Source organism: Sceloporus occidentalis, unplaced genomic scaffold (genome assembly GCF_023333645.1).
Source record: "Sceloporus occidentalis isolate IW3139 unplaced genomic scaffold, rSceOcc1.0.p SCAF_1, whole genome shotgun sequence".
In the NCBI taxonomy this organism is placed as follows: domain Eukaryota; kingdom Metazoa; phylum Chordata; class Lepidosauria; order Squamata; family Phrynosomatidae; genus Sceloporus; species Sceloporus occidentalis.
In genome coordinates, this window is record NW_028316981.1 from 150,241,950 (window position 1) to 150,258,963 (window position 17,014).

The 17,014-nt window shown below is 48.0% G+C and overlaps 1 protein-coding gene across 1 annotated transcript in view; it reads right to left on the reverse strand.

Moving 5' to 3' along the window:
- The window catches only part of MILR1 (mast cell immunoglobulin like receptor 1), a 31,163-nt gene extending 15,422 nt beyond the window's left edge, over window positions 1-15,741 (reverse strand). Inside the window, exons 1-5 of the mRNA XM_089526928.1 lie at window positions 15,705-15,741; window positions 15,308-15,312; window positions 14,828-14,864; window positions 10,367-10,411; window positions 8,607-8,921 (exon numbers count right to left, since the gene is read on the reverse strand). Of these exons, the coding sequence (XP_089383054.1) occupies window positions 8,607-8,921; window positions 10,367-10,411; window positions 14,828-14,864; window positions 15,308-15,312; window positions 15,705-15,741 (439 nt within the window). The remainder of the gene's footprint in view (window positions 1-8,606; window positions 8,922-10,366; window positions 10,412-14,827; window positions 14,865-15,307; window positions 15,313-15,704) is intronic.
- Window positions 15,742-17,014: the final 1,273 nt, after the last annotated feature.

Genomic DNA, 17,014 nt, shown 5'->3' on the forward strand with positions numbered 1-17,014 from the left:
TGAAGGAAGAGGCCCCTCCCTCCTCAACTGTCATCTCGGCCTCAGAGGGAGCCATCAGGCAGACCCAGCAACATCAGGGACTGCCTGAAGGAAGAGGCCCCTCCCTCCTCAACTGTCATCTCGGCCTCAGAGGGAGCCATCAGGCAGACCCAGCAACATCTTGGACTGCCTGAAGGAAGAGGCCCCTCCCTCCTCAACTGTCATCTCGGCCTCAGAGGGAGCCATCAGGCAGACCCAGCAACATCAGGGACTGCCTGAAGGAAGAGGCCCCTCCCTCCTCAACTGTCATCTCGGCCTCAGAGGGAGCCATCAGGCAGACCCAGCAACATCTTGGACTGCCTGAAGGAAGAGGCCCCTCCCTCCTCAACTGTCATCTCGGCCTCAGAGGGAGCCATCAGGCAGACCCAGCAACATCAGGGACTGCCTGAAGGAAGAGGCCCCTCCCTCCTCAACTGTCATCTCGGCCTCAGAGGGAGCCATCAGGCAGACCCAGCAACATCAGGGACTGCCTGAAGGAAGAGGCCCCTCCCTCCTCAACTGTCATCTCGGCCTCAGAGGGAGCCATCAGGCAGACCCAGCAACATCAGGGACTGCCTGAAGGAAGAGGCCCCTCCCTCCTCAACTGTCATCTCGGCCTCAGAGGGAGCCATCAGGCAGACCCAGCAACATCTTGGACTGCCTGAAGGAAGAGGCCCCTCCCTCCTCAACTGTCATCTCGGCCTCAGAGGGAGCCATCAGGCAGACCCAGCAACATCAGGGACTGCCTGAAGGAAGAGGCCCCTCCCTCCTCAACTGTCATCTCGGCCTCAGAGGGAGCCATCAGGCAGACCCAGCAACATCTTGGACTGCCTGAAGGAAGAGGCCCCTCCCTCCTCAACTGTCATCTCGGCCTCAGAGGGAGCCATCAGGCAGACCCAGCAACATCAGGGACTGCCTGAAGGAAGAGGCCCCTCCCTCCTCAACTGTCATCTCGGCCTCAGAGGGAGCCATCAGGCAGACCCAGCAACATCTTGGACTGCCTGAAGGAAGAGGCCCCTCCCTCCTCAACTGTCATCTCGGCCTCAGAGGGAGCCATCAGGCAGACCCAGCAACATCAGGGACTGCCTGAAGGAAGAGGCCCCTCCCTCCTCAACTGTCATCTCGGCCTCAGAGGGAGCCATCAGGCAGACCCAGCAACATCTTGGACTGCCTGAAGGAAGAGGCCCCTCCCTCCTCAACTGTCATCTCGGCCTCAGAGGGAGCCATCAGGCAGACCCAGCAACATCAGGGACTGCCTGAAGGAAGAGGCCCCTCCCTCCTCAACTGTCATCTCGGCCTCAGAGGGAGCCATCAGGCAGACCCAGCAACATCTTGGACTGCCTGAAGGAAGAGGCCCCTCCCTCCTCAACTGTCATCTCGGCCTCAGAGGGAGCCATCAGGCAGACCCAGCAACATCAGGGACTGCCTGAAGGAAGAGGCCCCTCCCTCCTCAACTGTCATCTCGGCCTCAGAGGGAGCCATCAGGCAGACCCAGCAACATCTTGGACTGCCTGAAGGAAGAGGCCCCTCCCTCCTCAACTGTCATCTCGGCCTCAGAGGGAGCCATCAGGCAGACCCAGCAACATCTTGGACTGCCTGAAGGAAGAGGCCCCTCCCTCCTCAACTGTCATCTCGGCCTCAGAGGGAGCCATCAGGCAGACCCAGCAACATCAGGGACTGCCTGAAGGAAGAGGCCCCTCCCTCCTCAACTGTCATCTCGGCCTCAGAGGGAGCCATCAGGCAGACCCAGCAACATCTTGGACTGCCTGAAGGAAGAGGCCCCTCCCTCCTCAACTGTCATCTCGGCCTCAGAGGGAGCCATCAGGCAGACCCAGCAACATCAGGGACTGCCTGAAGGAAGAGGCCCCTCCCTCCTCAACTGTCATCTCGGCCTCAGAGGGAGCCATCAGGCAGACCCAGCAACATCTTGGACTGCCTGAAGGAAGAGGCCCCTCCCTCCTCAACTGTCATCTCGGCCTCAGAGGGAGCCATCAGGCAGACCCAGCAACATCAGGGACTGCCTGAAGGAAGAGGCCCCTCCCTCCTCAACTGTCATCTCGGCCTCAGAGGGAGCCATCAGGCAGACCCAGCAACATCAGGGACTGCCTGAAGGAAGAGGCCCCTCCCTCCTCAACTGTCATCTCGGCCTCAGAGGGAGCCATCAGGCAGACCCAGCAACATCTTGGACTGCCTGAAGGAAGAGGCCCCTCCCTCCTCAACTGTCATCTCGGCCTCAGAGGGAGCCATCAGGCAGACCCAGCAACATCTTGGACTGCCTGAAGGAAGAGGCCCCTCCCTCCTCAACTGTCATCTCGGCCTCAGAGGGAGCCATCAGGCAGACCCAGCAACATCAGGGACTGCCTGAAGGAAGAGGCCCCTCCCTCCTCAACTGTCATCTCGGCCTCAGAGGGAGCCATCAGGCAGACCCAGCAACATCTTGGACTGCCTGAAGGAAGAGGCCCCTCCCTCCTCAACTGTCATCTCGGCCTCAGAGGGAGCCATCAGGCAGACCCAGCAACATCAGGGACTGCCTGAAGGAAGAGGCCCCTCCCTCCTCAACTGTCATCTCGGCCTCAGAGGGAGCCATCAGGCAGACCCAGCAACATCAGGGACTGCCTGAAGGAAGAGGCCCCTCCCTCCTCAACTGTCATCTCGGCCTCAGAGGGAGCCATCAGGCAGACCCAGCAACATCTTGGACTGCCTGAAGGAAGAGGCCCCTCCCTCCTCAACTGTCATCTCGGCCTCAGAGGGAGCCATCAGGCAGACCCAGCAACATCTTGGACTGCCTGAAGGAAGAGGCCCCTCCCTCCTCAACTGTCATCTCGGCCTCAGAGGGAGCCATCAGGCAGACCCAGCAACATCTTGGACTGCCTGAAGGAAGAGGCCCCTCCCTCCTCAACTGTCATCTCGGCCTCAGAGGGAGCCATCAGGCAGACCCAGCAACATCTTGGACTGCCTGAAGGAAGAGGCCCCTCCCTCCTCAACTGTCATCTCGGCCTCAGAGGGAGCCATCAGGCAGACCCAGCAACATCTTGGACTGCCTGAAGGAAGAGGCCCCTCCCTCCTCAACTGTCATCTCGGCCTCAGAGGGAGCCATCAGGCAGACCCAGCAACATCTTGGACTGCCTGAAGGAAGAGGCCCCTCCCTCCTCAACTGTCATCTCGGCCTCAGAGGGAGAGATCAGGCAGACCCAGCAACATCTTGGACTGCCTGAAGGAAGAGGCCCCTCCCTCCTCAACTGTCATCTCGGCCTCAGAGGGAGCCATCAGGCAGACCCAGCAACATCTTGGACTGCCTGAAGGAAGAGGCCCCTCCCTCCTCAACTGTCATCTCGGCCTCAGAGGGAGCCATCAGGCAGACCCAGCAACATCTTGGACTGCCTGAAGGAAGAGGCCCCTCCCTCCTCAACTGTCATCTCGGCCTCAGAGGGAGCCATCAGGCAGACCCAGCAACATCAGGGACTGCCTGAAGGAAGAGGCCCCTCCCTCCTCAACTGTCATCTCGGCCTCAGAGGGAGCCATCAGGCAGACCCAGCAACATCTTGGACTGCCTGAAGGAAGAGGCCCCTCCCTCCTCAACTGTCATCTCGGCCTCAGAGGGAGCCATCAGGCAGACCCAGCAACATCAGGGACTGCCTGAAGGAAGAGGCCCCTCCCTCCTCAACTGTCATCTCGGCCTCAGAGGGAGCCATCAGGCAGACCCAGCAACATCAGGGACTGCCTGAAGGAAGAGGCCCCTCCCTCCTCAACTGTCATCTCGGCCTCAGAGGGAGCCATCAGGCAGACCCAGCAACATCAGGGACTGCCTGAAGGAAGAGGCCCCTCCCTCCTCAACTGTCATCTCGGCCTCAGAGGGAGCCATCAGGCAGACCCAGCAACATCAGGGACTGCCTGAAGGAAGAGGCCCCTCCCTCCTCAACTGTCATCTCGGCCTCAGAGGGAGCCATCAGGCAGACCCAGCAACATCTTGGACTGCCTGAAGGAAGAGGCCCCTCCCTCCTCAACTGTCATCTCGGCCTCAGAGGGAGCCATCAGGCAGACCCAGCAACATCAGGGACTGCCTGAAGGAAGAGGCCCCTCCCTCCTCAACTGTCATCTCGGCCTCAGAGGGAGCCATCAGGCAGACCCAGCAACATCAGGGACTGCCTGAAGGAAGAGGCCCCTCCCTCCTCAACTGTCATCTCGGCCTCAGAGGGAGCCATCAGGCAGACCCAGCAACATCAGGGACTGCCTGAAGGAAGAGGCCCCTCCCTCCTCAACTGTCATCTCGGCCTCAGAGGGAGCCATCAGGCAGACCCAGCAACATCAGGGACTGCCTGAAGGAAGAGGCCCCTCCCTCCTCAACTGTCATCTCGGCCTCAGAGGGAGCCATCAGGCAGACCCAGCAACATCAGGGACTGCCTGAAGGAAGAGGCCCCTCCCTCCTCAACTGTCATCTCGGCCTCAGAGGGAGCCATCAGGCAGACCCAGCAACATCTTGGACTGCCTGAAGGAAGAGGCCCCTCCCTCCTCAACTGTCATCTCGGCCTCAGAGGGAGCCATCAGGCAGACCCAGCAACATCAGGGACTGCCTGAAGGAAGAGGCCCCTCCCTCCTCAACTGTCATCTCGGCCTCAGAGGGAGCCATCAGGCAGACCCAGCAACATCTTGGACTGCCTGAAGGAAGAGGCCCCTCCCTCCTCAACTGTCATCTCGGCCTCAGAGGGAGCCATCAGGCAGACCCAGCAACATCAGGGACTGCCTGAAGGAAGAGGCCCCTCCCTCCTCAACTGTCATCTCGGCCTCAGAGGGAGCCATCAGGCAGACCCAGCAACATCAGGGACTGCCTGAAGGAAGAGGCCCCTCCCTCCTCAACTGTCATCTCGGCCTCAGAGGGAGCCATCAGGCAGACCCAGCAACATCAGGGACTGCCTGAAGGAAGAGGCCCCTCCCTCCTCAACTGTCATCTCGGCCTCAGAGGGAGCCATCAGGCAGACCCAGCAACATCTTGGACTGCCTGAAGGAAGAGGCCCCTCCCTCCTCAACTGTCATCTCGGCCTCAGAGGGAGCCATCAGGCAGACCCAGCAACATCTTGGACTGCCTGAAGGAAGAGGCCCCTCCCTCCTCAACTGTCATCTCGGCCTCAGAGGGAGCCATCAGGCAGACCCAGCAACATCAGGGACTGCCTGAAGGAAGAGGCCCCTCCCTCCTCAACTGTCATCTCGGCCTCAGAGGGAGCCATCAGGCAGACCCAGCAACATCTTGGACTGCCTGAAGGAAGAGGCCCCTCCCTCCTCAACTGTCATCTCGGCCTCAGAGGGAGCCATCAGGCAGACCCAGCAACATCAGGGACTGCCTGAAGGAAGAGGCCCCTCCCTCCTCAACTGTCATCTCGGCCTCAGAGGGAGCCATCAGGCAGACCCAGCAACATCAGGGACTGCCTGAAGGAAGAGGCCCCTCCCTCCTCAACTGTCATCTCGGCCTCAGAGGGAGCCATCAGGCAGACCCAGCAACATCAGGGACTGCCTGAAGGAAGAGGCCCCTCCCTCCTCAACTGTCATCTCGGCCTCAGAGGGAGCCATCAGGCAGACCCAGCAACATCAGGGACTGCCTGAAGGAAGAGGCCCCTCCCTCCTCAACTGTCATCTCGGCCTCAGAGGGAGCCATCAGGCAGACCCAGCAACATCTTGGACTGCCTGAAGGAAGAGGCCCCTCCCTCCTCAACTGTCATCTCGGCCTCAGAGGGAGCCATCAGGCAGACCCAGCAACATCTTGGACTGCCTGAAGGAAGAGGCCCCTCCCTCCTCAACTGTCATCTCGGCCTCAGAGGGAGCCATCAGGCAGACCCAGCAACATCTTGGACTGCCTGAAGGAAGAGGCCCCTCCCTCCTCAACTGTCATCTCGGCCTCAGAGGGAGCCATCAGGCAGACCCAGCAACATCTTGGACTGCCTGAAGGAAGAGGCCCCTCCCTCCTCAACTGTCATCTCGGCCTCAGAGGGAGCCATCAGGCAGACCCAGCAACATCTTGGACTGCCTGAAGGAAGAGGCCCCTCCCTCCTCAACTGTCATCTCGGCCTCAGAGGGAGCCATCAGGCAGACCCAGCAACATCTTGGACTGCCTGAAGGAAGAGGCCCCTCCCTCCTCAACTGTCATCTCGGCCTCAGAGGGAGAGATCAGGCAGACCCAGCAACATCTTGGACTGCCTGAAGGAAGAGGCCCCTCCCTCCTCAACTGTCATCTCGGCCTCAGAGGGAGCCATCAGGCAGACCCAGCAACATCTTGGACTGCCTGAAGGAAGAGGCCCCTCCCTCCTCAACTGTCATCTCGGCCTCAGAGGGAGCCATCAGGCAGACCCAGCAACATCTTGGACTGCCTGAAGGAAGAGGCCCCTCCCTCCTCAACTGTCATCTCGGCCTCAGAGGGAGCCATCAGGCAGACCCAGCAACATCAGGGACTGCCTGAAGGAAGAGGCCCCTCCCTCCTCAACTGTCATCTCGGCCTCAGAGGGAGCCATCAGGCAGACCCAGCAACATCTTGGACTGCCTGAAGGAAGAGGCCCCTCCCTCCTCAACTGTCATCTCGGCCTCAGAGGGAGCCATCAGGCAGACCCAGCAACATCAGGGACTGCCTGAAGGAAGAGGCCCCTCCCTCCTCAACTGTCATCTCGGCCTCAGAGGGAGCCATCAGGCAGACCCAGCAACATCAGGGACTGCCTGAAGGAAGAGGCCCCTCCCTCCTCAACTGTCATCTCGGCCTCAGAGGGAGCCATCAGGCAGACCCAGCAACATCTTGGACTGCCTGAAGGAAGAGGCCCCTCCCTCCTCAACTGTCATCTCGGCCTCAGAGGGAGCCATCAGGCAGACCCAGCAACATCAGGGACTGCCTGAAGGAAGAGGCCCCTCCCTCCTCAACTGTCATCTCGGCCTCAGAGGGAGCCATCAGGCAGACCCAGCAACATCTTGGACTGCCTGAAGGAAGAGGCCCCTCCCTCCTCAACTGTCATCTCGGCCTCAGAGGGAGCCATCAGGCAGACCCAGCAACATCAGGGACTGCCTGAAGGAAGAGGCCCCTCCCTCCTCAACTGTCATCTCGGCCTCAGAGGGAGCCATCAGGCAGACCCAGCAACATCAGGGACTGCCTGAAGGACGAGACTTCTCCCTCCTTTAACTGTATTTTGTATTGTATTACGATTTTACTGTACACCGCTATGATCATCGCGGAATAGCGGTCTATAAATAAAACATATTATTATTATTATTATTATTAAATTGCCTTTAGCTGGACTGTGAGACCATTTGAGTGACCCATCCTGCTGATCTAATCAATGTGAAATTTGATGATTTTCAGTGTACCAATTGTAATTTGTTGTTCTGTTGTTACTTGGATGTGATGGATTTCATCTGCCATGGCTGTGTGGCTGAAAGCTGCTGGGTGTTGCAGTCCAACAATACTTGGAGGGCCACAAGTAGAGCTCTCCTGTAGGAAGGTATTACAAAGCCAAAAACTACACATCACATATGAATATCCTTATCTGTACTTTGACATATTGGATTTTAGTTAAGTTCAGTTAAGCATTAAGAATGTAAGATGAAGGCTATTGGATCAGACTAAAGGTTTAGGTAGTATAGCATCATGTTTCTCATGAAATGCAACCAGATGTACCAATGGGAAGCCTGTGAGAAATCTGTCAAGGCAACAGACTTGCACGGCTGATGCTTTACATGCAGCCATCCTTCTAGTGATTCATTTTGACTCTGAATGTAGTTCCATCATAGTAAACAGACACTGATATTCTTGACCTCTATTAATTTTTTCTAATTCTCTCTGAAAGACCTCTTTAATTATTTCCACAAAGCAGCAGCTTTACTCTTTCCTTGTACAGTATTTCTCTACTCTCCTTCACACATGTAGTTTACAGAGCTGATTTAGAGCAAAGAGAGAAAGACAAGGAAGCTTTTCAGCTGCTTTTAATGTGTCCCAGTTCTTTTCTCCTCTTCTTACTTCCCTCCTTTTCTCCTCAGCTTACTTCAATTGCTGCAAACCGTTCAAAGTGCAAAAGCCCCCATTTACCCTCAGTTAACTCAGCAGGAGGGAGAAGGGAACAGATTCTTGCCCTTCCCAGTAAGCTTAGACAAAAGCAAGCCATTGCAGCCTCTCCTAGCTTATGTGTTCTTCCTCATTAATAACCTTTGCCATCTTAACCACACTATAATGTTGCTTGGCCACATGTGTCCTAGTTTTCAACTGTGAAATGTTGAAGAATATGCTGTGATCAAAACACAGGCCTTGTATTACAGGGCCTTGGATCCTAATTTGCCCTGTTAGATTGAGCAGATGAGTAAAACTATCTTCCATACAGAATGAGATGCAGTTTCCAAGCCAATGTCTTAAGCAGAGATGACGTTCCTAAGACATTTAAGCTGTGGTTGTACCTATACAAAACATATTTTGCTTTCATGCATCCATTTCTGAGTCCCAGAGCGTTACTAATTATGCCTATTATTTTACAATGCAAACTGCAGGACCCCCCCCCCCTCAAAAGACACATTAAGGTATGGATATATCTGCTTATGGGTACTCTCTTTATACTGGAAAATATACATACCTTTCAATGTAAAGTTGAAACCATTACTGTACTTGCATCCACTGTTAAATCTATTTTGAGCTCTACATTTGTATTCACCCACATCACTGATGGAATTGACAGTGACAGTGAATACAACCTTTTCTTCTGTCTTGTTTTTGATTATAGTATGTATCTTCACTCTGTTCAAAAATAACGTGTAGTTAATTGGCAGACAACCTTTCTGTGATCTGCACTCCAGTGTTATATTTCTGCCTATGGTGGTTTCTGATAATGGACTGTAGATTTTCAGATCCTTCACATGCTCCGAGCAAGAAGTGACATTCCCAGATGTATCTGCAATAAGAATTTAACATGTAATTCTCTAATGAACCTCCATGGATTTTCAGATCACCTATAGCTTCTGAGCAAGAAGTGACATTTTCAGGCACATCTGCAGCAGGAATTTAATGTGAATTTTCAAACAAGTCCAGTTTCACGTTTCAAACACTGCAATAATCTGAGCATTAGAAAGGAAATGAACAGTGCCAACTGTTTGCCAGTCCTGAGCAATCAAACAGCATGAATGGGTTGGGACAGAGGACCTGTGGATTATAATTTGAAACAATAACTAGAACACAGGGAGATTTCAATTTAATAATAATAAAAATAATAATACATTCATATATTTCTCTTCTATTGTTGTTTCCAGGCAACTAATTTAAAACAAAAGCAATACATATACACAAATCCAGTTAAACAATGCAATAATTTTTACAATAATATAATTGTGCAGACTCACACTTCCAGTGGCAGGAATCAGGTGACCCTCCACATGCTACTAGACTGCAAGTCCCAGTTGCCCTAGCCACTATAGCCAATGGTGAGGAATGTTGGGAGGTGCAGTTCAATAACATCTCATCCTGCTCTAGGATCTCTTCCCTTTCTTGAGATACACATTCCACTTTCTATTTGCCCCACTCTTAGCAGCTTTAAGCATATTTTGTGCCACTTTGCTCATTAGCCATGAACATTAATCAGCCAAATACAGCTCAGGCCCTGATCCAGCTATAGCTACAAACAACTAGAGGCACAGTAAATCTCCCAAAGGCACCAGATCCAAGATGATCTTGAAAGTTAAGCACGGTCAACCCTGGTTAGTACCTGGATGGGAGATGGCCAACAAATACCAGGTGCTTTAGGCTATATTTCAAAGGAAGGAACTGGCAAAACCACATCTGAATATTCCTTGCCTAACAAAAACCTATGAAATCAATGGAGTTGCCATAAGTCGACTGGCAACTTGAACACACAAACACCCAGCTGTATCCCTCTAGAAGCACCACATTCATTTCCAAAATCCTGGAGCTCCTGTTGCCCACAAGAATCTCTTATGTTTCTTAAATTATCCTCCCAATTTGTCTGTGCTTAACAATGCATTTGTGTTGTGCTCCTCCGCAATCAGAGTAGTTTAGAACAAAAGACACAGATAGATCATTGCAACATGCAACCAAACCTGCCTATAAATTAAAAACAGCAGTTTAATTTAAAAAAAATTGAAATCTCAGTAAAGTTTTAAATCTAAATTGCTAGGTTAATTTTCTTTATATCCCACTAAATATGTTAGATCACGTTTGACAAGATGGTCCTGCATTCTCTGTACACATAAGTTTGTAATTTTCTCACATAAATGTAAACTGTAACACAGTTCTATCATACACCAATACTAATTCTACAGACTAAGTGTGTCACATACTCCAAGATAACAAATCTTACTAGTATACATTAAAGGAAAATTGTACCTTTTTCATCATCATGATTCTGCTTGGTTTGAAGGCAGGAATGAGCTGAAAGAAGAAAACAAGATTAATGAGATTAGAAATATTTTGGCAAAAAATGCCATTAAAAACAAGAATAATTCTTACAAGATGCTAACAGGAGATATAAAATGCCCAGGCTCTTGGGCATCTTAAATAAAAATTGTGAAGTTGTTTAACTCTTTTCTTTTGCAGAACTGGTAATATTCTACCAAATAAGTAGTTCTTGAGAGGCCAGATGTGGTGTAACCAATGTGAGGAAGCTGAATTAGAGGAAAATAGCAGAAGTTTGCTGAGAAGCTTGCATGAAGTTTTTCCTGCACTTATACTTAGTTGTGACTATCCTGATAACAGGATAGATAGATGGAGCTCATCTAACGTTTGGAAGGTGAGCTTTGAGTGGGTTCACTTTAGAATTTGTGAACACTTTTATTTTGAGAGAACCTCACTCTCCAGGCAACTCTGTTGTTCCTCCCGCATCTTCAGCTGTTGGCCTAGTTTGTATGTGCGAGGAAGGAGGAAGCTGCATTGCACCCAGAGAAAATGGGTGCAACCAGAAAAGAGGAGGTGACGTGTGAGTATCTGGAAGGAAAAAAGAAGAGTAGCAGAAAGGGGAAGTGGCAGAGACTTCAAGGGCAGCAGGATATATATGGAGTTCTAGCAGTGGCCCAGTCCTCAACATAAATTGTAGTAATCCCCCTCTTCCTCCTTTTCAACAGCAGAGAGGCAAGAGACCAAGACATACGCAACTGGAAACAAATTTCAAGTGGGATCCCAAATGATCTACTTCTGTGAATCATGCATTTTTCCAGATGTTGGTGGGATGCAGCTCCCATCATTCTCCCATTGTTGTCTATGCTAAGTAGGGCTAATGAGAGTTATAGCCCAACAACATTTGGAGGGCCACACAATAGCAACAGCAGCTTCATTTATATACTGCTTCATACAGCCTAAGCAGTCTCTAAACAGTTTACAACTGTAAGCTAATTGCCCCCAACAAGCTGGGTACTCATTTTAGCGACCTCAGAAGGATGCAAGCCTGAGTTGAGCTTGAACCCCTTTCCTGGTATTGAACTCACAACCATATGGTTTTGAGTGAATGGCTGCAATATAAGCATTTAATCACTGGGCCACCAGGGCACACAAGCCTCTCTGCCCCACTAGCACAATTAGTTCATTATATTTTACATATGATCTATTCTGTTTTCAGAAAGCATTTGTAATTGTAGGCTAAGAAGAGAGTGTGGAAATGAAGGGATGATTTAGAGAGCAGGAGAAATGCGGTGAAAGAGTAACAAGGAGATATATGGAAGTCCTGCTTCTTAGGCCAGAGCTACTGCTACCATGTTGATCCCCTTTGATATCTATAGTAGGGCCTGCCTGCTTCTGTCTTTAACCATTTGGCAGAAGAGAGCAAAAGACCTGCCTGTTTAACATAAAGCAACCTCTTAGGTAGTACTTGACATGAACATGTTAACATGCAAAAGGGTTGGGGGTGGTATGGGGACAGCTGTAAAATATTATTTGAAGATGCTAGCCACAGATGCTGGTGAAACGTCAGGAAGAAACTCTTCTAGAACATGGCCACATAGCCTGAAAAACCCACAAAAAACTATGGATGCCAGCCATGAAAGCCTTCGACTTCACAGCTGTAAAATAGTTTGCACACTACTTTACATGGGTTTGTAAAGAAAGGAGTTGCACTAGGCCAGAAAGAACTACTGTTTTTCCCCAGTAAAAGTGTCTGTAGTGAACCGGCAGGTTCTTACAATCTGTGCTTAAAGGAGAAGACACACAAATAACTACAAAACGTGTGGGTGCGTCAGTGAAGAGACTCCTCTCTGCTCAGGACCATCATATGAAGATACATAAGATTGGCGGGAATGGCCCCTGGCCACCCACGGCTTTGGCACTGATATAGTATAACAATAATTGTATGTGATGGTTTTTGCTTTGTGTATGGATGATGCAAATATGGTGAATGGGTATTCAGGGGTTAAACTGGGGCAGCAGCCAACAGGATTAGCAGGCACCATCCCACTCCCACCAAAACTTTAAATGAATTGAGAGAAAGAGAGAGCAGCATGTCCATCTGTAACAACACAGAGACCATACTTTTCCAACAGTTCCATCGATCAAGTTATGTGCAGATATGCAGCTTTCCTTCTTCTTGTTGTTGTTACCTGCCCTTGAGTAAATTTTGACTCATGGCGACCCTGTGGATGAGACTCTCTCCCTGTCCTTGACCTCTCTGCTCAAGTCCTGCAGGCTCAGGCCTGTGGTCTCCCTTACTGAGTCTATCCATCAGGGCAAAAAGGTACACTTCTCTTTCTGCGGACTCCCACTTTTCCTAGAATCATTGCCTTTTCTAATGACTCTTTCCTTCTCATGGTGAGGCCAAAGTATGACAACCTCAATTAAGTCATCTTGGCTTCCAGAGAGAGTGATCTGTTCTAGGACCCATTTCTTTTTCTTTTTGGCTGTCCATGGTATCCTCAGCACTTTTCTGTGGCCTCACATCTCAAATGAGTTGGGTTTTTTTCTAACTGCTTTTTTTACTGTTCAAATCTCTCATTCATACATGGTGATGGGGAATACAATAGTTTGGACAATTATAACTTTAGTATTCAGTGTTACATTTCTGCATTTTGGATTCTTGTCTACTTCTTTCTTTATGGAAGAATTAGAAAATAAAAAAGAACTAGATTTCAATAGTGATGAAGATGATAGAATTGAAATGTATCATACCTTTGTTACATCATTGGTTTGTTTATGCCAATAGTCATTAATCTTCCTCCAGTGAATAGATTCATACCCAATGGACCTTTACATCTATTACGCCTTTTTGCTATTATGCTACAAAAGTATATGGTCTATGCATTTATTATGATTGACTGTGTAGATTTACTGGAATTTACTTTTAAATTTTATTTTGTTTGTGTGGATGGATGGATAGATAGATAGATAGATAGATAGATAGATAGATAGATAGATAGATAGATAGCAGATTCTGCATCCATGGATTCAACCATTCATGGCTTAATAATAATAATAATAATAATAATAATAATTTTAATTTATATACCGCTTTCCCAACAGATCAAAGCAGTTTACAAAAATGCGTAAACAACAACATAAGCAATTACATTAACAAATATACAACTAAAAATTCATCCCCTTACCTTAACTAAATGCAGTTAAATAAATCAAAATACGATTAAATTAATAACATTAAAGTCTATTAAGATATACCCTCAACCCAATATCAAATATACAAATACAATCACAGCAGCAAAAACTCATTACAATACAATACAATAAAATATAAAATAGATAACAATTAAGACAATACTATCAAATACTATCAGACAATAATATCAAATTCTAACAACCACCTTGTACTACTATATCCTCCAGCTGTTGTAATATTAGCTCGTGTTGACTTGGAGGCTTCACTGGTGAGCCAGCTTTGAGGGGTGCCGTTCCCACTGGTTCCCACCTCCTCGCAGCTGCGCATGGTGTTTCTGGCGCTGGGGCTGGAGTGCTCTCATGTCCTGGCTAGCTTGGAGGCTTCACCAGCGAGCTGGCTTGTAAATATTCAGGAAAAAAAATCCCAAAGCAAACCTTGATTTTGCCATTTTATATTTTGCCATTTTATATAAAGGACACTATTTTACTATGCCATTGAACTTAATGGGACTTGAGCACCACGGATTTTGGTAACCATGGCGGGATCATTGAACCAAATCCCATCAGATACCAAGGGTCCACTCTATATGTGTGTGTGTACGTGTGTGTGTAGTTGTAGTTATTTATCTCCTGCCTCCTTCGATTTGTGAATCAGGTGCTATATTTTCTTTTTGTTCTCTAAATGTTTATGGCATCACATTTAGTACTTGGAGAACCAACACAAGGAGCACCAGGGATAATAGCAACAACCACAGAAAGAAAATACAAGAAGAACAAGATTCAGAAAACCAGAAAAGAGTTGTGCCTGATCGGGATTTGCTGTTATAGTTGGGTCAAGTCTCCATCTGCCTTGTCCAACATCTGTTCAAAGCAATTCAATGCCAGTTTCACTGGAGTCAGTTTCAAACCATGGTGCAGAAAGATGTCATGGGCTATGGGAGAGGGTATCAAGAAAGGGAGTCATGACATGCCTTTTAATTGTACCTCAAAAAGGCTTCAATGAAAGGAAGGAAAGTTAAAAATGTATGTATTGGGAGTTAGGAAGGAATTTATTCTCTAATACACACAATTATGTGGAAAGGGAAGACTGATGCATTTGAAATAAAATGTATCTGTTTGCAATGGTGTGTACAACTGTGTTTATGATGTACCTATTGCAGTTAGAATTAGAACTAGAGCTGCATCTGCACTGCAGAAATAACAGTTTGATACTGCTTTAACTGTCAGAGCTCTATGCTATTGAATCCTGGGACTTACAGTTTGTTGTGGCACCAGAGTTGTCTGAAAGAGAAGCCTAAATATCTCACAAAACTAGAAATCCATAGTATTAAGCCATGGCAAAGCAGTGTCATATTTTTGCCAGGCAGTTGCAGCCTTGGTCAGGAAATCAGGAACTGATCTGCATGGAGGAAATTAAAAATAGGGTTTAAAACATAAAGCATTTCCAAAATTTGGTTTCCTGATGTGGTTTTCAATGCCCTGATAATCAAATCAAGACAGGAGGTTCAGCAATCGTGCAACCAAAATAAAGTTTATTCAAACATGGTTTTGTTTTGTTTGTTTTGTTGGTAATGGTAGTTGTTCTGACTGCAATGTGAAATGTAATTTCTAAATAGGAATACAAACTCAGACCTGTGTTTTAGCAAATCACACAGAGTTTCGGGTAGATATTTAGACGTGTCCTTTTTTGGGAGTCAGCAGTCACAGAAAGATGTCCAAGATTTATCCACATCTTACTTGCACTGCCACAGAACACAGACCCAGAGCTTGGAAAGGTAACCTTTTGGAATACAACTTCCAGAATCACCAGACACTGAGGATAGTAATTCCAGGAATAACTTTTTCAGGCTCTGTACAGAGGAACCATGGTTAAATGTCAATAATATGAAAACAAGAAAGCTTCCATTGCACAATCCTTTGCCAGTGTATTTGGAAATAAGTTACAAATTGCTCAGTGGCACTTAGTCAGAAAACACCCTCAACTACACATGAACTTAAAATAAAGAAGTATTCACAGATTGCTCCAGTAGTCAGTGATTCATTTGCAGAAACTATAATTACTGCAGCAAAACAGTAAGCCACATGGTAGCCTCATACTTGTTTGAAGGAATGAATGCTCCTGAACAGGTAGTACCTTTCAACTGTCCCAATTTTGCAGGAACAATCCCCATTAATCCTGTATTTTTTCAGCTGCTTTTAATATATGCCAGTTTGTCTCTCCTCCTCCCAGATTTTCTCTTTTGCCCTCAGATTAATTCACATGCTAAAAACTGAATTCAAAATGCTAAAGTAGTAAGCACTCTGTTAACTCAGGTTGTGGAGGGGCGGTGGTGGGATCGTGTCTTTCCCACTAGGCTCAGGCAAAAGCAAACTGTTCCAGCCTTTCCTAGCTTATGTGTTGTTCTTCGTTAATAATTATTGCCATCTTTGACTGCTGATGTTGCTTGGCCAAATGTTTCTTGGTTTTCATCTGTCAAATGTTGGAGGGTATGCTTTAACCTTTTTATCATTCAAATGTCAAATAAAATAGCATAGGGTCTACTGGCAGTTTAGACATGTTTATTTATTATAGAATACATTTTTGTGGAGTATCTTGAACTTTAAATCAGTGTCAAGCAGTTAGTTATCAGCTCTGACACTGGAGGTTATTCCATTAACAAATAAATCAGCTTACCTCTTCCGGCTTGAGTTCAGGATCTGGGATGCCCCCAGATGTTATCATACCTAAATTGCCGCCTATCTAGCTGAGATGCCACCGCCTGGATGCATCCCGGGTTGAAACCTTGCTCAGCGGCCTTTCCAGACTAGAACATCCTTGTTGCCCTGCCTCCCCCTCCCTTTTTTTCTCCCTTTATCCTCCATCTTTATCTTTTACTCTACCTGGACTCCGCTTGAATTTTTTTTACTTCATTTTAATTTTTATTGTACACAATTTTTTTTCAACCTTTCTTCTTGGTTTAATCTCTTTTTAGTTTTTATGACAGGGGGGAGGGGTGGGGATCTTGGAATTTTTAATGCATTTCCCTTTTTACTGTATCTTGTTTTACTGCAGTAATCCGCTTGGATTCCTCGAGATTAAGCGGAATACAAATAATAATAATAATAATAATAATAATAATAATAATAGCTCCCACAACACAGCGTGCATGGCCAATGGTCATGCATTTGGGGAGCAGTAGTCTAAGACCTCTGGATGCAAACAACAAATCCACAGTTTGTAGGCAAATTGTACACATGACCTGTTTCTGTAACATAAAATTACAATTTTATATGCTAGGATTTGCAATCGAGCATTTATGCCATGAAATGTTATTTATCCCTTTGAACTGCTACCTCCCCTCTGTAGAGTGATAAGTCAAATAGTCAATGACAAATGTTCCCCCAGCCTACATCCAAGACTGTTGCTTAGGTCATCTGCCTCAAATCCACCCCTGGAGCGGGACA